At 38.7% G+C, this 19388-nt stretch overlaps 1 protein-coding gene across 1 annotated transcript; it reads left to right on the top strand.

The window, feature by feature from the left end:
• Positions 1-294: 294 nt before the first annotated feature.
• On the top strand, positions 295-16104 carry LOC140238782 (cationic amino acid transporter 2-like). The gene is made up of 11 exons (XM_072318678.1): positions 295-873; positions 4501-4629; positions 5656-5811; positions 6712-7083; positions 8391-8613; positions 9096-9235; positions 10966-11068; positions 11610-11803; positions 12571-12737; positions 13751-13859; positions 14948-16104. The coding sequence occupies exons 1-11, from the start codon at positions 630-632 to the stop codon at positions 15199-15201; spliced, it is 2091 nt and encodes a 696-aa protein (XP_072174779.1). The 5' UTR covers positions 295-629; the 3' UTR covers positions 15202-16104.
• Positions 16105-19388: the final 3284 nt, after the last annotated feature.

Raw genomic sequence — 19388 nt, 5'->3', positions numbered from 1 at the left:
TCTTTCAAAAGGTGACGCATAATTCTGAAAACAGCGAGTACTTTGTATTCATTTAGCTGCTTTGTCTACAATCGGAAGCAACACCTAAGACTCTTAAGGCATTCGAGTAAGAGCAAAGGAATGTTGTCTTGCTATACGCTCTTTTCAAACGCAGATCTTGTGACAGTCGGTTGAAAGTTCACAGCCAACAGCTTTGCCATTTCTCATCGGTGGCATGCGTGCTTTTTTCATTCATGAGCCATGCACACAGTACGGGTCTTGTGACCGAGCCAGTGGGGACGATACATTTTGTTTCCCTTCTTGCACTAAGCAGATCACAGCCTGCCGATGTCGGACCGGCTTTTTACAACATTTCATCAACCCTCTCTCTTTTTTTAAAGTAATAATCGGATCTAACCCTAACTTGATGATAGATGCCGATTGTTGGGGTTCTCGGTATTTGTTTCCTACGGTCGCAGGTTTCTTTAAAAAAAAAAAAACCCACACACACAAACAAACAAACCAACCAACCCAAGCAGACAGACACAAACTTTTCGTATGTGTCCATCTGAGAGAAAGTATCTAGAACAGATCCGTGCGATTCATTCACGAGGACGATTTCGACGATCTATGGTCCTGCTGAACACACGATGACGACATTTCGGCGCCTCGCCGGAGTGCTTCTCCGGAAGAAGCAGATCAACACCGATCCGACCTCGGCGAATGCGTCTCAGCTTCGGCGGTGTCTGTCGGCCTGGGATCTGATCCTGCTGGGGATAGGGAACACCCTCGGGGCTGGAATCTACGTGGTCACCGGGCAGGTGGCAAAATGGCAGTCTGGACCTGCCATCGTCGTATCGTTCTCGATCGCCGCCATCGCTGCCATCTTAGCAGGTAGGCTTAGGGGTAGAGAGAGAGAGGGAGTGGGATAGGGGCATGAGTTCCTTATGTATCCCCCAATTCAACTGAAGAAAAAAAAAAACACATATGAAAGTTTGATGTATGTATTGTCTTTAATAATCATTGGTGGAAAAGTTATCAAAAGTTATTAACCCTACGTCCTAAGGTAGGCACCTGCAAGACTAAGTTTTTGGTTGGAATAAGGGTTTTACTATATTTCAAGGGTAAGGTTAGGAAGGGGGTCGATAAGAGACACGTGGGCTCCTGATTTTTTTCTCCATTTAATCGTTTTAAAATATGTTCGTCTGTCTGTAAAGCCATAAGTTTTACTGAAAGCCGACTTTAGCATGTGTGTTAGGTAATGTGCGAATGTGTTTATGTTTATACGCTTCAGTATATTCATAGGAGGTGATTTCCTCTCACCTCCCTGATGCGATGCATTGCACGTAGGCCTACAGCTACATGCAGTGGAAGCCGCTAACGGATTATGCACGTGTGCACGTTAGCATTATGACCAGATGACTAGATGAATAATGTTACTGTCGTTTGGCCCTCTTAATTTAATCCATTCATGATTACAATGTAATGTCGTTACATGAATACCAACACAGTAACTGTTTTCAACTTGTCATTGCTGCCACCAACACAGTGATCAATGTGGAAATGACCATTATCAGAACTCCATGCATAGTACACTCGCTCCGCTACACTATAGTCATCCGATCGTTACCATAGTTACCATCATCACCATCATCGCTTTTGGCATTCCTGCAACCGTCATATCATGATAATCCCCATTATCTCCATTACCGGTACCATTAGGCACCATTATCAGCATCGTTATCACCACTACGTCATGGCTATACCACGGTCTGTACGTCACGATGCTGAAAACACCACTACCACCACCACTAGCACTATACCACCATTTATCATTACCAGCAGTGGTATCACCATTAAAGATTTACACCACGATCACCAACAGATCGGCCTCATTACCACTACCACGTACCGCCTGATGACTATCATAGTCTTTCATCTCACTTTTATCATTGCATGAACGCCATCGTTATTATTACCATCACAATAGGCGCTACCACTATCATCGTCACCATCATGACCATTGTGACTATACCATTAAGAACATCACGATCACCAACACTGGTACCGCCACCTAATGACTCGACCTGTCACCTTACCATAACCACCATCATTTTAACCATCATCATGATTGATTCCACCATTATCACAACAATCATTACTGTCCCTACCATGATCCTAAACTCACAATGTCAATGTTAATCATCGTTATGTTCACCATCGTGACAATTATTAGCATCACCATTTTAAACACTATTACGAACACCATTGACTACCATGATTACCCATGATTGTTATCATTACCATCACAATAATATCAGTAGTCTCCGTAACGCGACATGACTATGGTCATTGTTACTAGCACCACAATCTCTACAACCACCGCCACCACCAGCACCACAATATCAATCTCTTCATGACTAAACCGATCTTTACGGCAACCTAATGACGATGACCAAGGTCATTACTCAACATCATAAATTCATTACAGCCATCGTCATCACCATCATGGCATCACATCACCATCAGCACCACAATCTGCACAAACTCAAGGCTACCATCAGCACCACAATCTCCACCAACTCAAGGCTACCATCAGCACCACAATCTGCATAAACTCAAGGCTACCATCAGCACCACAGTCTGCACCAACTCAAGGCCTTGGCGATCTTTACATGAACACCATGACATGACCACCTACATTACAATTGAATCACCACAACCACCACGACTTCATGGCAACCATCGCCACCACGGCCACCATCATGACATCACTTCACCATTCGAGCACCACATTCTAAACCAGCTCATGTCCTTGGTGATCTATACATCAATAACACCGTGTCTTGACCACCGTCATAACTACTGAACCACCGCAACCACTACAACCATCCCCACCACCACCATCATGACATTAACTCACAATCACTACCAACTCCTGACTATAGCGATCTTACATCAATACTTTATTATAATCGTGACATGACGACTATCATTAATAGTGAGCCGCAGCAACCACTACAACCATCACCACCACCACCATCATGACAGCACCACCATCTCCTGACTATAGCGATCATCACATCAACTTGACATGACCAACAAAGTTTGTTGCTTTTTTTTTTTGCATAGAAGCTTGCAAACATTGGCCAAATATAAGTTGAAATGATTGTATATCGATTGTCATTATCATTATTATCATATCATTTTATCCTTTCTTAAATTTAGGAAATAATTCCACTCTTTTTACTTATCATATATTTTGAAATACCATGTAAAGCTATTATAGATAGCCATTCCGAGACAAAAGTGGTAACATTAAGGGGCATAGTGGCGTTAGATCCAATCAGCCAATTATTTTGGCAATTATAACCACCTGTCAGTCACAATCACCGCCATCAACCACGTCAAGAACGTCCACTACGATCACGATCGACATCAAGAGACGGTTACGTCTTTGTAGTTTCAATCACAATTGTATATGTGATGGGAACAATTTCTTCCATGACTGTCTAGATCTTTCAGATAATGTGAATATTTGCTTGAAAACAGTCTCTTTTCCACTACTGTATCATCATGATAGTTTTTTGAATTATTTTTTCCAGCCATTACTGTAATCATCGTCATCATCATCAGTAGCTTTGTTTAAGTATGAATCTAAATACCATTTTGATGGTGATCATTGTCGTTATCATAATCGCCTTTATGGTGTGCACCACTGACATCACGCTTAAGAACATACGTCTTATCCTTGTGATATTTGTTGTCCACCTTGTGCATTTATTTGTTTCCTCATCTGCCAAATTGTGATACATTTCTTGGGACTTTCCTATCATCAAATGCATTCCGTCCCTGTAAACTGCGGAATTTAGCATTACAACGACATGTATCTTCTTGAGTTATTAGCAGCAATTACTTGGCTTGATTCCAAAAATTGTATCGTGTATTGTGAAGGGTGAACATTCTCGGTCATGGCTGTGAAAGAAACAGGTGGTATAACAACTTTTGAATGGGATGGGTAAATAAATTTATACAATGCACTACATGTGATAGCACAAACTTTGCCCTTTAATAGTGTCATGGGAATTTGGGCCATAATCAGCAACTCCTTCGGGCTAGATTTTCTTTGATAATGACCTGAAAACAGTCAAATAGAATTAAGGTGCTAGTTCTCAATCTCACTATGAAAGGCATGTTTATCACGATTATCTTGTATGCGTGTGTGTGTGTGTGTGGGGGGGGGGGGGTGGTTACTGACACGGTTATGCAGAACTTAAGAAGTAATCCAGATGAGCTTAGTTCTAGTGTGTGTCGACAAATACCCTGATGCATGCAATAATTGTATTTCTGTAAAAAGAAAAGAAAACAAAAAAACATCCGTCCTATGCACTTTAATGCAAATTCTACGGCAACATTGTATACGCATGTCTCACATGATAAATCATGCTAAAACATTCTGTCCTCAATCATTTTCTTTTATTTTATTTTGAAAGTGATTGCGATTGTTTTATTTTTCAACAGGTACATGTTTTGCCGAGTTAGGGGCTCGAGTGCCGAAGGCGGGCTCAGCTTACGTGTACACCTACGTAACAATGGGCGAGTTTATCGGCTTCTTCGTCGGATGGAACGTTCTTATCGAAAATATTTTGGGTCAGTTCTCCTGTTTAACTCTTTAAGTACAACCATCTCAAATTGCCATTGGAATTGTATTTGAACTGGGGTATAGCGTGGTAATGACAGGCTTAATGTGGAAACTGAATGGCGCGATTCTCCGAGGATCATGTAGAGAATAATGTGACAAAATACAATTGACTCATATAACAGGAAGCACATACACTCAGACACACTAATACACGTACACACATTCTTATACATGCATGCATATGCACACACACACACACATACACAAAGCCATAACAGTAGCACTTCATCTGATTGTTCATGATAATCTTTTTGTAAGATTATGGTACTAAACTGCGACAGTAGGCAAGTAAATTGTTACTTGAATGTCATCTAGAGTTGAGCGTGTATGCTCCCGTCGCTGAATTTCTCCTTCTTTTTAAAGCGAACTCAAATTGCACTGAAGTCGAGATCAGGTACAGATCATTGTATTAAATAATGAAGAAGCATATGTTTGCGTTTTTAAATGATAAAAACATTACAGATACAAACTAACACAGAGGAAGAGTTGGTACAGTGTACATAATTATATTAATCATGCTTCAAAGCCAACGTCAGAGTGACAGTATGACACTTCGTGGAACAGAACGCAATCAAACAAACTTGTTACGATTTGTTATGACTGTTATCAAGTAAAGGGAATATCATCCCATTGTGCACCGTTTCTCCAAGCACCGTATATTTCACTCTTGTACTTTCAACCAGACTGGAGAACACAACGACAAAGTCATCAATCTTTTCAATGAACCTGCCTGAATCCTATATGGACACAACAACATCAGCAGTACGGAGTATGCCTAATTAGTATCCACATGGGATTCAGATGAGAGACTCTGAATTGATGATGACCATCAAAATTATTTTTAATCGCATAGAAAGAATGTAAATGTGTGGTAACTTTATTTGTTTATCGTCCGGCTTCATTCTGTGCAGTATCATCAAAATATGCCCGTCATTTTTTCAGTGGATCAATATGACGATTTTCATGTGACACAGGTGCTGCATCTGTTGCCAGGGCAACCACCGCCTACATCGACTCGCTGATTGGTAACCAAATGGATGCCTTTCTGTCTTCAAACTTCGCGATGAACACGTCCTGGTTGGCGAGTTACCCGGATTTCTTAGGCTTCGCGTTCTGCATAGTGTCGTCGGGTATGTCACTTGACCAGAATGCAAACTGTATAAAACGTGTTGCTGAATGCATCACTTAACATTACGTAGGCTGCTGCTGTTATTTGAATAGAAGTGGCTTCTGAGTGTCACATATACGCAAAGGACGTGGTATTTCTGTTTGTTTAAAGAAGATGTGAACGCATTTGGATGAAATTTTCAGGGAATTTCAGAAGTAGGCTCCTAAGTTAAGATATGACGATTGATAATATTGGTGATTATCCAGATCATCGTCTTGATCCAGTGATTTTTGAAGTATCCCTACAGATTATGAGAAACGAGCTATTTCGATAGTTTACTATTATACAATAATTTCTTCAAAAAATGCCTTGGATGCTTGGTCCAAATACAATGCTTTCATAAAACAACTTCTATAACGCTACAAAATTTGATCTGATTGCCGGCACATACTGCTTCTGGCGATCCGGAACGGTTGAAGAAATAAGTTATGCATTACTATCATTCAACAGTAAATAAAAAAATATATTTCAATCTAAATGAGTCCATGTAAACAAAGAGCACAATTATGTGGCCATTGTTTGATAAAGTGATCATCTCTTAAAGAAATAAATGATTCTTGATATCCACAGCAATGCGCTTGATTAAAGGAATAAATCAAAATAATTTATATCATGTGAGGCAGATATACGAAAATATCAAAGCATGCAAAGCTTGACCCTTTTTCTTTCTGTTTTTTTCAACATATGTACGTCTACAGATACTGAAACTGATGTTTTGTTTCAAAACGTACGTAGTACTATGGCGTGTACGGTTTTCGGAATGCTTGTCAAATGAGCTGAAGGTGACGAAACTCCACAAAGTCCTTTCAAAATGATGTCGATTATAACTGATAGCCCGCCCCCTGGCGATTTGATTTTTCAGTTTTGATGGGCATCGGCGTCAAGACCTCCTCCGTTTTCAACAACGTGTTCACGGGACTCAACCTCTTCGTCATCCTCTATATCGTCATCTGCGGCTTCTTCAAGGTGGTGCCGTCAAACTGGTCCATACCCGTCAGCGATCTCCCTCACGTACCGTGCGACGACGTGCCCCATCGGGCCTCGATGTGGGCTAACGATTCGTCGTCGTCGTCGTCGTCGTCGTCATCGTCGTCGGTGGTTACAGGTGGTGGTCCTCGGATGTGCTCCGAGTTCGGAGCAGGGGGATTCTTTCCCTACGGCGTGGGAGGCGTGTTCAGCGGGGCGGCCGTATGCTTCTACGCGTTTATTGGATTTGAAGTAGTTGCAACAGCAGGTACCTGATCCGTCCATTTTCATGTTCACGTGATATTCCTGCAAACACTATCGCGGAATGACGAAATTAGCTTATTAATTTGTGTCTTGTTGAAAAATTAACCACACTTTGAAATAAATTGATGTTTTTATTGTTGCATATCATGTACACGTGTGTAGTAGACTTACTTTTGTCTTAACCGTCTTTGTGCTTTGATTTAAATGTTATTTCACTCTATTTTAAGTTGACTTTAAGGGAGCAGAGAAGGCCAAAAAAAAAAAAGACAGCTTAAGTTTCATCAAAAAGTCGCAATAGCATTTTTAATGATTACATTTCATTCACTGATTATCAAGCAAAACAAACAAATCATCGTATATGTTAGGCAAAAAACACACATGTGATGAAATTAAATCCATGCAGTAAAAAGGCAGGAATAAAAAAAAAGGTAAAAGAAAATATGCCAAATTATGTTAGAATATCACAATTTGTTGAAAAAAAACAATGGTAAAATTACATATAGAATTGATCGTGCGTTGAACTACAAAGTAGTGCTGAAACCTCTTTCGAATGTAAACTTTTTGACATTAAGACGAAATATTGCGCAGCGAAAATGCGTCCAACGGGGTATAAGCCAGCTGGGATGACAGTTCATTAAATGACTGCGTAATAATGATCAAAGTTAGGATTATCAATGAAAATAGACTTTCTGGAGTTATGGAGGTGTTAAGTTTCACATTTCTTCACTTTATACTGGTGTCAAAACACTCCAGCAAATTAGAAAACCACACAGTTACATTGTTTTGTATGAAAACGGCATGTTTACAGTTTGACTGAAACTCATTTCACCCTGAAAGTCGTCGCTGCTTTTGGCATAGTTGGTGTAAGTCATGACTGCAACAATGCTTGAATAATGTTATTTCTTAAGAAGAATTGATTAATGTCAAAGAATAAAATTTGATGAAGTTTTCCTTACAGATACACGGGAGACCAGTGATAATAATGTGGTGACTTTATCACCGGTACTCCTGGAATTTGTTCATATGGTTGCAATTGCAATCAATGTTTCTTGAAAACTGGCAAATTTTAAACTCCATAACTATCATAATAATTTTTGTCCGATTTTATTTGTTAAATTAAACCCTTTCATTATGTTTACTTAATCGAATTCGTCATCACAGCCATCTTGAATATGATGTGGAATTTCACCCTATAGTTGTACAATGCAATACAATATCTAAAAAAATTATCATCGCTATATAATTCATTCAGATTTCGAATTTTGTGACCACTACAAGTTTATCCATATTCATATTTTCTCGACCAATCAGGCGAGGAGGTGAGAAACCCACAACGTACTCTGCCAATAGGGATCCTCGTTTCACTGAGCCTCACTTTCCTGGCATACGTGGGCGTATCTTCGGTGATGACTCTCATGTGTCCGTACTTTCTATTGGATGAAGAGGCGCCTCTTCCCGTGGCGTTTGACGCTGTTGGTTGGACGGTAGCGCGTTACATCATAGGAGTGGGAGGGATCTGTGGACTCATTACAAGGTGAACGACAAGGACCAGATTCATTACACTCTATTATTCATTATCATACGCATTTCTAAAGGACGAAAAGAGAGCGAACAAATGCCCTGCTTATGACTAACGTGGGGCAAATGATTTTTTTTTTCTTTGTGATACAGAAATTGAATCCAACATCTGCTTTAAAAGACAGTTGGTAAATTATGTGAAACCTACGTAGTGCAGCCATATCACGAAACACATACGGGTATAAAAAAAAAAACCCGCTAAAATGGTGAAAAGGGGCTTCAATTACATTCTATAATGAGGCAATGCTTCCGTTTTGTTTCACTTAATTCGAAGAACAGTGATTTTGTACATTGCCGTCCGCTTTCAGAAGTTATTCTTTTCCTCGTTTAGCACGAAATTCAATGTGCAATGAATGCAGAATCATTGACACTAGTCATGATTGTAGAAGGTTATACTATACATGTAGTTAGTAGTATTTTATGCTTCTTCACTTCCAGTCTCTACGGCTGTATGTTCGCCCTTCCACGCTTCCTCTATTCCATGGCCGAAGACGGGATTATATTCCGGTTTCTGGGCACTGTCCATTCACGTTTTCGAACGCCGTTCAACGCCTGTCTCGTGTCCGGCGTCATTGCCGGTAAGACCAATGTATAACGTTTATAGACGAAATGCCTGAAGACTCTCATATCGCGTCAAGATATAGGAAGAGTTTAATCGCAAGAGCGGTTAAGCGCCATTTTTAAACACATCAATGTAAATCCGCCAGCAAATACAGGGTGTATAGCAAAATAAAACCTCTCAAATGATACGTCACTTATTGCATAACTAGAAATATTCTTGAAGTTATGATTAAAATATCCCATATCTTATTCTTATTAATTTCTTAACAGGATTAATCGAACATATGTCAAATTGATTAGAGTGGATTTAACTCCTTTTGCGATGAAACTCTTCATATTTATGTCGCTTTAGATATCACCTACATGGGCCCAAGAGCGACACCTTTTCACTTCTTCTATTCTCTCTCTCTCTCTCTCTCTGGTTTATATATATATATATATATATGGGCAATTCCGCAGTTAGGTGGACATGACATGGATAAAAGAAATGTGCCTTTTTATCTTACTCTTTAATTTTGGTATCAACTAATGCCATGGATGTTCACCAATCATTAAGGTCTTTCAAATTCAGTAGATTTTATTTTTCATATTTATTGGTTTTGCGAGATCTAAAAACCATCATTTAAAATGTACATGTGGGACTGGGGATGCTGAAATTCACTTAAATGCAAATTACAGCGGGTTCCTTTGAAAATTTTTCCTCAAAGTTTTGCTAAAGGTGAAAGATGAATACATTTAAATACTCCAGAAGTCATGTGACATTTTGTCAATTACAAAAGGGTGAAATGACCTGCGGAATTAGTCCGGACAATTGTAACGTTACTAACCGTAACGTTACTAACCTTGCTTTTGGGGGTCTAGCTAATAAATCATCAGTCGAACTGCTAAAAATGTTTGCGTGAACATTTGACATGATGTAATAATTGAAATTAATACAACACTTTGTTTGAAGTAACTTGAATTTTTGCACACTTTTTGTTACAAGACATTGATTTTTTTTTGTCCTGTCCTTTTTTCGTAACGTTATTAACCAGCCCTTTTAGTTGCCATAGCAATTCGAATATTTATTGGATTGTATTCATTCTTTTCCATATCATAAACCTGGGGAGGATGAACATGTTTTTAACATGATTTTGACTTGAAATGAATAAATGGTGATTTAGTACCAAAAAAGAAATATCTAAATTTGTTTAAATGTAATGTTACTAACCGCGGAATTGCCCATTATATATATATATATATATATATATATATATATATATATATATATATATATATGTATGTATATATATATATATCGTAAGCAGTATTTCTTCCCTTTTCCTTTTTCCCCTCATGTTGTATCTTCCATTTTTGTAATAGTTGATTTGCTTGAATAAAGACCTGGATGAAATGTAATGATTGTAAGAGACCATTTCCAACAAGCCTCTTGTGTTCTCTGTATTGATCCCACCATGTATTAAGTATTATATGCTATGATGATAATATTATCACATTGGTGTCGGTAATATTTTCTGGAATCGAACCCTCATGTGATAACAAAAAAATGTAATCTGCTGGGAATCTCTATTTTGTTACCGTTGATTGAATTCCACAATGTCCATCAAAATCATCCGAGAGTGTATGACTATAAAAACAAAAACAAAAACAAACAAACAAACAAACAAACAAACAAACAAACAAACAAGTGAAATGAAGTGATGATGATTTTAAAGTATCTAAAGAGCAACTTCTCTATTCATCCTAGGTATCATTACGCTGGTCATCGACCTCCAGTCCCTCGTCAACGTCGTGGTCATGGGTGCAATGGTTCCATTTCTGACCGTTGCAGCCTGCGTCATCATGCTCAGGTGATGCTTTCTAGTTTGAGTTGCGCCTCTCGACAAAATAAATAATCAAATAAATTATGCTGTCAATGCCTAACGCTTTTGATGATAACTAAAAGTGGACTTGAAAATTTACTATGGTTGCAATATCGAGAATTGAGATCCGTTTGATCATGCATGATGTTGCATGCATGTCTTAACCAATGTCCAAGTCTTTTCTTCGTGTGTTTTTGTCATAGAACATGATGTGTTTATAACGAATGTGATCATGCAATGCTGATGGAACAGAAACCATACTACCTATGTACCTCCTATGTGGTATGAAGACTCTATCCTGTCTCACACGTGCAAACGCACACACCCACTCGCACACACTTATAAACACAGACGCACAAGCATGACAAGAGAAACACGTCATAACCACGTGTAGATTACGATTAATTCTTTTGTTTTGCTTTGTCTAAACTGAATTGCCACAATGTTACAGCAGATTAATAAAATCGTGCCAGTCACCCAGTATATAGTGTTGAAGAAATCTAATGCCAGTGTTATTTTTCTGGGACAGATACGAGCCCGATATGTCGGCGCCTGTCTCGTCCCACACCTTCCTCTTCCCCGAGATAGACGGTTACCGGTCCGGCTTCGGCGACGCCCGTCGATCGACAGTCTCCAAGTTCCTCAGCCAGGCCTTCTGGCCCATATACGACGAGCCGACGCCGCTTTCGTTCCGCGTCGTCATCGTGTGCGTCATTCTGTTGAGTAAGCATTGACTAACGAGTATGGGCAGGACATAGCAGCCAATGAGTTTTGTTGAGAGCATCGCGGATCTGTCGATTCAATCACAACGACCGCCTAAAGGCCAGAACGTCACCTACTATTTCTAAAACAGAGCAGAGAACATTCTGCACTGCTAATGAAAGTCTAAGAACATCAAAGTCAGTGGTGGATCGGGGGGAGGGGGGCTCACTGGGTGCGCGCCCCCCGTTACTTCTTGTTAAAACAGAAGAAATAAAAAGAAAAAATAATGGGGGGGGGGGGGAGCGAGCGCCTCCCTTTAATATTGTAAAGGCGCCTCCTTTTGAATCACTGGATCCGCCCCTGAAAGTTAATGTTTATACATTTGATGAGATACAAGTCCAAGCTTATCTTATGGGAAACAATAATACATTACATACAGTCTTGTCAATATTGTTCGGAGCACACAAACAAGGGCAGTAACTGTTCATTGCAAAGGATTTGCCCTGCAATTACGTTTGTGTGCATCTTTATATCAATATCAGTGATTTGTCATTATCATTAGATCAAACGTGTGATATCCGACCCCCCCCCCAAGTAAAGCAAAACAAAACACAAACAAGAAAAAACAAAAAGCGGAAGAAAAACAACAACCACAACCACAACCACAACAACAATAACAACAACAACAACAACAACAACAACTTAACAACAACATAGACAAACGGAAACAAATACCAAAAATAAACCTTCATAAAGAGTAAAATCAATGCATTTGTTTCTTCTTACAGTTTGCTCCTGCTTTGGTATGGATGCTATGATCATCTTTGGCGGAGAAGACTTAATCGACAGAAGACCCTGGGCCATAGGGGCCGCAAGTGGTATAGGGGCATTCATCCTTCTTCTAATGTTCATCATCATCAAGCAACCGCAGAGTACCATACCTCTTGCCTTTAAGGTGAGGGAGCACGGTTCTGTGAATGCGAATTTTCCCCTGACAGAATATTAATCGTATTTTATCGATGTGTATTAAGCGCATGCAGAAAGCTAACTAAAACAGAAAGCACAGATATTATTTAAGCAGAGGGGTGAAGGTTGACGTGTGAGTTTCTTCAATTTGTCTCTCTCTACAAATCAAATTTGTAAGATCGCAACTGATGATCTACTAGTATATATTATCTTACATAACAAACATGTCGGAAAAAAAGGAACCACGGGACTCGAACCTGTCATCTACTGCTATATCCGGGCAGCGACACAACACCAGGCTCTCCCTGGTTGCCAGCAGTGACACGATGAACTTGAAGCAAATACCAAAGCTCCGAAATACCGACAATGTTATGTTATTAAAGTAGTCCAGGGCGGACAAGGCGTTGATGAAAGCAAGAGATCATTAAGCAAAGGGGTGAATGTTGAAAGTTGAAAGTAGATGACGGGTTCAAGTCCTATATGGTTCCTTTTTTCCGACATACGTTTGTTATGAATTCATAGATCAGCAGTTGCGCTCTTAAAAATTTCATTTGTAGAGGGAGACAAATTGAAGAAAATTCACACCTCTATCTAAAATACTCGGAAATCTGAAAGTCCGCCCTAAAAACAGAAGAAGTTATAATTGAGTTTTACTTAATTCCGTGTGCTGTCGTCTCTGGCTTGGGACTCTGTAACAATTCTTGATGTCTTGTAAGTAAAGGGAAAACAAAGGTATAGCCATAGCACAAGGAACACTAGAAATGTCCCTTGTTTTAATTTACAAGAATACACATTCTGTTGATCTTTTTACTGATATTATGTAATAATTACAAAAAAAAAACACACACATATTCTCTAAATGTCTTTTGGAGGAGCTGAGTTTTATCCTCTTTCGATACTTTAGAAAGAATGTTTTCCTCCTCCTATTTTTATGTCTATGCATAGCTGACGATACATACATCCAATCCCTTCGGTATGTAATGTTGTCCTCCGTTCCTACAGGTTCCACTGGTCCCACTCCTACCCACTATCAGTATCTTTATCGACTCTTACCTCCTGATGAAGATGGACGCCATGACGTGGGTGCGATATGTCGTGCTCATCCTGATAGGTGATGATCCTTACAATCTCTTTATTCTTTCTCTCTTATTTACACATACACATTAAAGGGACTGTACAGTACTGGTTGAGGTGGGGATTCATGTTTTGAACATTCCTAAGTGAGATAATGAAAAGCCTCTTATGTAATATGAAAGAGCATGTAATTTTAAGAAGGATTCAACGTTTATTTGATGAAAATTGGTTTTCAAATGGCTGAGATATCCAAAAGAGTGCTAATAATAAAAGGCGACATGCCACAACTCTCTTAGGATCTCTTTGTTTCACTTTGTTTTTGGATATCTCAGCCATTTCAAAACCGATTTTCATCGAATAAACGTTTGATACCCCTTACAACTGCATGCTCTTTAACATCTCATAGAGTGGTTTCTGAATATCTCGCAAAGCGTTAAAAGCTGAACACTCACCTCGACCAGAACTGTACACACCCTTTAACACACTTTTTTTTTATCGCACGCACACATATCACACACACACACACACACACACACACACACATGTATATATATTTCAGTGTAATATGGTCATTATTGTATAGGTATGTATGTATGTGTGTGTTTATGTGAGCATGTATACATATATGTATGTATGTATACATAGGTCCAACACACACCATAAACAAAATACATATATTAATATAAGTACTATAGCATATGAAGGAAAAACTGTTGAACGTGTGTGCAGCATTACCTGGAATTTCCACTCTTGCCAACATCACTAGCCATCTTGAGAAGAAAGCCGACCATAAAATCTAATGGTCACTTTGCAAAGAATAAGCTACCCACGCTTCAAGCGTAGGCCTAGATAAGGAACTTTTCATTATAATATTATCGCCTTTTTTGTTCCCATCCTTTTTCTGTAAATGTATTGAAATTTCACATTTCAAACATTATCAGCAAACAATAATCTCATTGTCGAAGTCATTGTGAACATCATTAAACTAAGATTTCATCGTGGTTACTATAATCTTCAAGATGTAAGATCTCCCTTTGGCCAAAATAGTCAAAATTCTGTTGAAATAAAATGACTTTACGTTTACATCAATACCGCTAGACTGCTTTTTATCTTGTTTCCACGCAGGTATTTTCATCTACTTTGCGTACAGTGTGTGGCACAGCAAAGAACGCTACCCGAAGAAGAGATACCGTTATCCGAGCACGCGGTCCGAGGCGCAGCAAGGCGGGCGATGCCGGAGAACCAGCAGCGTGATGTTGTGCAGCGAGTCCGGTTGCACGCATGATCTCCCCCATAACCTGCTCGAGATCGGCAAGCGGGGCAACGTCCAGGACGGCGACAACGAACCGTCTGAAGTCACCAAGCTCTGCGATCCGTGATGACGTCGAATGATGAACGCAGCGGAGCCGAAAAAGATCGTTCCATTTCCACGATGATCGCCAAAGACCGCTATTTAGAATAGTAGTTTTTACTGCTACATACATGGAAATGACCGGTGCTTCTTCTGCTAACAGAAAAAACACTGAAAGTTTTAAGACCATAGACCTCATAGTATGTATTCGTAGCAAGATTTGTGATTGGTTGATTCGATAACATGTGACACAAATTGTTTGCCAATTATGCAATTTTGACGTGCACTGTGACCATAGGGAGGTTCTGTGACAATTATTCCCTGCGCGGGAATTCAATTCTATGAAGTACCTTAGCTTAAGATGCGCCCTCTGTCTTGCATTTTCTAGATCTCACCGCCAAAAACTGTATCATCAGCCATCATCATGCGTTTGTTTCACTTTAGCCATTCGACTTGGGTGAAAATATTGGGTCAAAATACCACGTTGGCCGAGTACAACTTTGTCATTAATGTAAGCCTATGTTATGATCTACTATGTAGTTCACGTGAGACCGCGTTATTGTCTGTTTCTCTCTATATTGACTGATGATAAGTTTTAATAATCACATAGCTCTTGCTGCAGTATGGTAAGACATCTGAATAATCATCCATTAAGCAATTTACTTAACTCAGTCGTATGTAACATTCACTACATGTATACTACGGAGGTGAAGGATTTGAAGAAACGTGAATCCACTATTTAAACAGCCACGAACCGATGAGACTGTTACCTCTGCCCTGAAGGGAGGATGGCACTACCCGAATGTGAAGGGAAAACAAAGAAATGAACCTGAGTATTAAAACATTTATAAGCCAGCAAATTCGCTAGTCTAAAGCATATTCACTACACTCGATACTTGGAGCCGTTTTTAAATCAAAACACGAAACAAAACATTATCTCTCGATGTAGTTGTCTAATCCAACTTTTGCAGTCAGAGTCGTGATACAAATCCGCAGAAAAGGACAGATACGATACAAGACCCAATGAAAACCAAACAGTCAGCTATTTTTTCCACCAGTCAGAAAAAAAAGGAAAAGAAAATTATAACTAATTGGTAATGGAAAGTCTTCGTCATCGCAAAATATTTGTAACCACAGTAAGGCCACAGTATAAGGCAAAATCATGACTCTGACTTCATGTGATATGTTCAAGCTGTCAAAGCGAAAGTTTCCAAAGCTCAGTCATATCAAGTATTGGAATTGTTATACCACAGTGTGTATCACAAATTTATGACTAAATTGTAATTTAACTGATTGTCTTTTCTGCACACTCCTTCCATAGATACTCCCCATCTTTCTATTGGGTTATTATCAGTAAAGTCAGCTAAGGCAAACACAACAGAAAGAGAACGTGTCTTTTGATTGGAATTCCACCCCAATGTTTATATTTATTTCACACAAAACAGAATAGGCTTACAATAATAATTTCATCTGACACAGGAACACGATGGAGCAAATCAACTGCTGTACAAAGTAAATTTTGATACCAGGTCTCCATTTTCTCATGAAATTACTGAATACTGCTGCAGGTATGGCCTCATTTACATGAATTTACATAAAGTTCCACTAACCACTTAACTCAATGATTGACCTTTGGTTTTCTTGGAATAAGGAAAGTATTCATCTTGCAAATTTTGTCTACACCTCATAAAAAGAACTTTATAATTGGGCTTTGTTGTGTGAAGGTAGGGTCGAAGAACTAAATAATTAGTTAACTTCGGGTAACCTTTGACCATGTCTTTTAGCTTATTAGGATGCACATCACAAAAGGCACATATGACAATTAACTCTTTATGTGCCATGGTGGAAACCCCCGGTGTGCCACATTATTCAGAGAAACCAACGTAGTCATGCTTTGAGAAAACATAATCTTTTTCAAATCTATGTAACTTGTATAGATGTCTGTTAAGCTGGACATAATTATAGTGAGCAAAGTTGTCGAGAAGACGTCAAGCTTTGCTTTGATGTAAATCGTATGAGAGATCTGTGATTGTTTTTCTTTCAAAAGACCAGTAGCTACGTTACTGTAAAGGCATGACGTTTGCACACAAAACAGTGACAGAAACTGAGAATTCATACGCAAATTCAGCAGAGAACTTTGCTTGATAGTCAAGCACCACATGAAATGCAAGCTATATATGAGAGGAACAAAAGTGCGAGAAACGCTTTGATGGTTCTGCGGCATCTGGCAATTTATCGATCGGTTTGGGCGGGTTTGTGTGTTCGAGCAGAATATGCAAAGTTGGCACGCGGTCGACTGAGTCGGACGTGCGAACATGGCACATAAAGATTTAAGCAGTTATCAAATATATCTAATGTTTCAGTCCAGAGCCATGAAGGACCATTGTTCTGTTTCTTTTTTTTTCTGATAATCTGGAGTCAATTACAGAAATAGGTTTGCACATAATTGGGATTATCATTATAGTTACTGCAATAACTGAGATTATTACAATCTATCATAATTTGAGACATCTGAAAATACTGGCTTCTGGTTCCAGTTTCAGAAAGTTCTTTATTCTACTGCAATATGCAACATACAGTCTTGCTGCCAATGACCACAGACCACACAGGTCAACAACATGTGATCACCTGAGAGTAAAATTGTCATCAAAGTAACAGCAATGGTCGTAAGTTTGGAAATTGCAAACCACTATACGATTATGACATACACAGGCCGTGACAGTTGTAGCATGAATGTCAACAGACCAAAAAAGAAATAGATATAATAACAGTAATAATATTATTGTTATTATTATCATTATCATTATTATTATTATTATTATTATTATTATTATTATTATTATTATTATTATTATCATCATAATTATAATTATAATTATAATTATAATTATTATTATTGTTATTATTATTATTATTATCATTATTATTATTATTATCATTATTATTATTAATATTATTATCATTATTATCATCATCATTATTAACATCAATAATTTTAAAATACATGAATTGTAGTGCATTTCCAACATGATACTGATGAATTTGCTTTAGGTATTAATTCACATTGTTGCAAGTACATCTACAACACATGAAACTTGGAACGCTTTTAGTACTTCACTACCAATTTGCACTGTAGCAATTGCACTAGCACAGCAATGGACTCAAATCAAAGAAATGCAACATTTTCCTTTTTACTGCCCCCTCCCTATAAAGCATAATCAATAATGCACTGGACTGATTGACAATGACAATGATTCCATCACTTATCACACACACATTTACAATGATGTGCCAATTTTGAGATAAGTCTCACTTGCAAAACTAATACTTTTGCAACATAATACTTTAACAAATTCATTTTGTCAAGGTTTGTCGTTTCTGATTTTGAAAGACATATTCAATCAAGGTGGACATCACTATAAAGACCAAGGATAAAAGATGCTTCAATTTCTTTTTCTTTTTCATAAACTTTGGCAGTTAAACACATATCATACAATACAAAAATCAGATAGTTTTACTGATGCACAACAATGTCAAAACAAGGCAAGTGCCAAATTGTGTCTCGCCCATTCGCGTACAAGGAATTAATATTTTTTATAACTCCCAGAAGTTAATTGACCTGCTTATGACCTTTGACCTTGTGATGACCTTCTACTCTCCAAGGGACATCTACCGTCCAAGTTTGGTCACAAACGGACATAGGGAGCAAAAGTTATGAGCCACAATCAAAACGCGCCCTAAAAACATAACATTGGGCCCTAAAAGTTTGTTGACCCCTGTCTGTGACCTTTGACCTTGTGACGACCTTCACCTCCCCAAGGGACATCTTCCATCCAAGTTTGGTCACAAACGGACAAAGGGATCAAATGTTCTGAGCCATAAACGAAATGCGCCCTAAAAACTTAACATTGGGCCCTTAAAGTTCGTTGACCCCTGTCTGTGACCTTTGACCTTGTGGTAACCTTCAACTTCCCAAGAGACATCTACCATCACCCAAGTTTGATTGCCATTGTAGCATCATGTGTCGAGTTACGTGTGATAAGAGAGTCTTGCAAGTAAACTTTAACGTATGACCTCAAATGACCTTTGACCTTATCCTATGACCTCCAACGGTACCATAACATGAAGGTACCCCCAGTGCATCTATGACCCAAGTTAGGTTGTAATCCAAGCAACTTATGTGAAGTTATTTGTCAAAAGAGAGTCTTGCAGGTA

Source organism: Diadema setosum, chromosome 15, assembly GCF_964275005.1.
Source record: "Diadema setosum chromosome 15, eeDiaSeto1, whole genome shotgun sequence".
NCBI lineage: Eukaryota > Metazoa > Echinodermata > Echinoidea > Diadematoida > Diadematidae > Diadema > Diadema setosum.
This window is presented reverse-complemented; position numbering and strand designations above follow the sequence as displayed.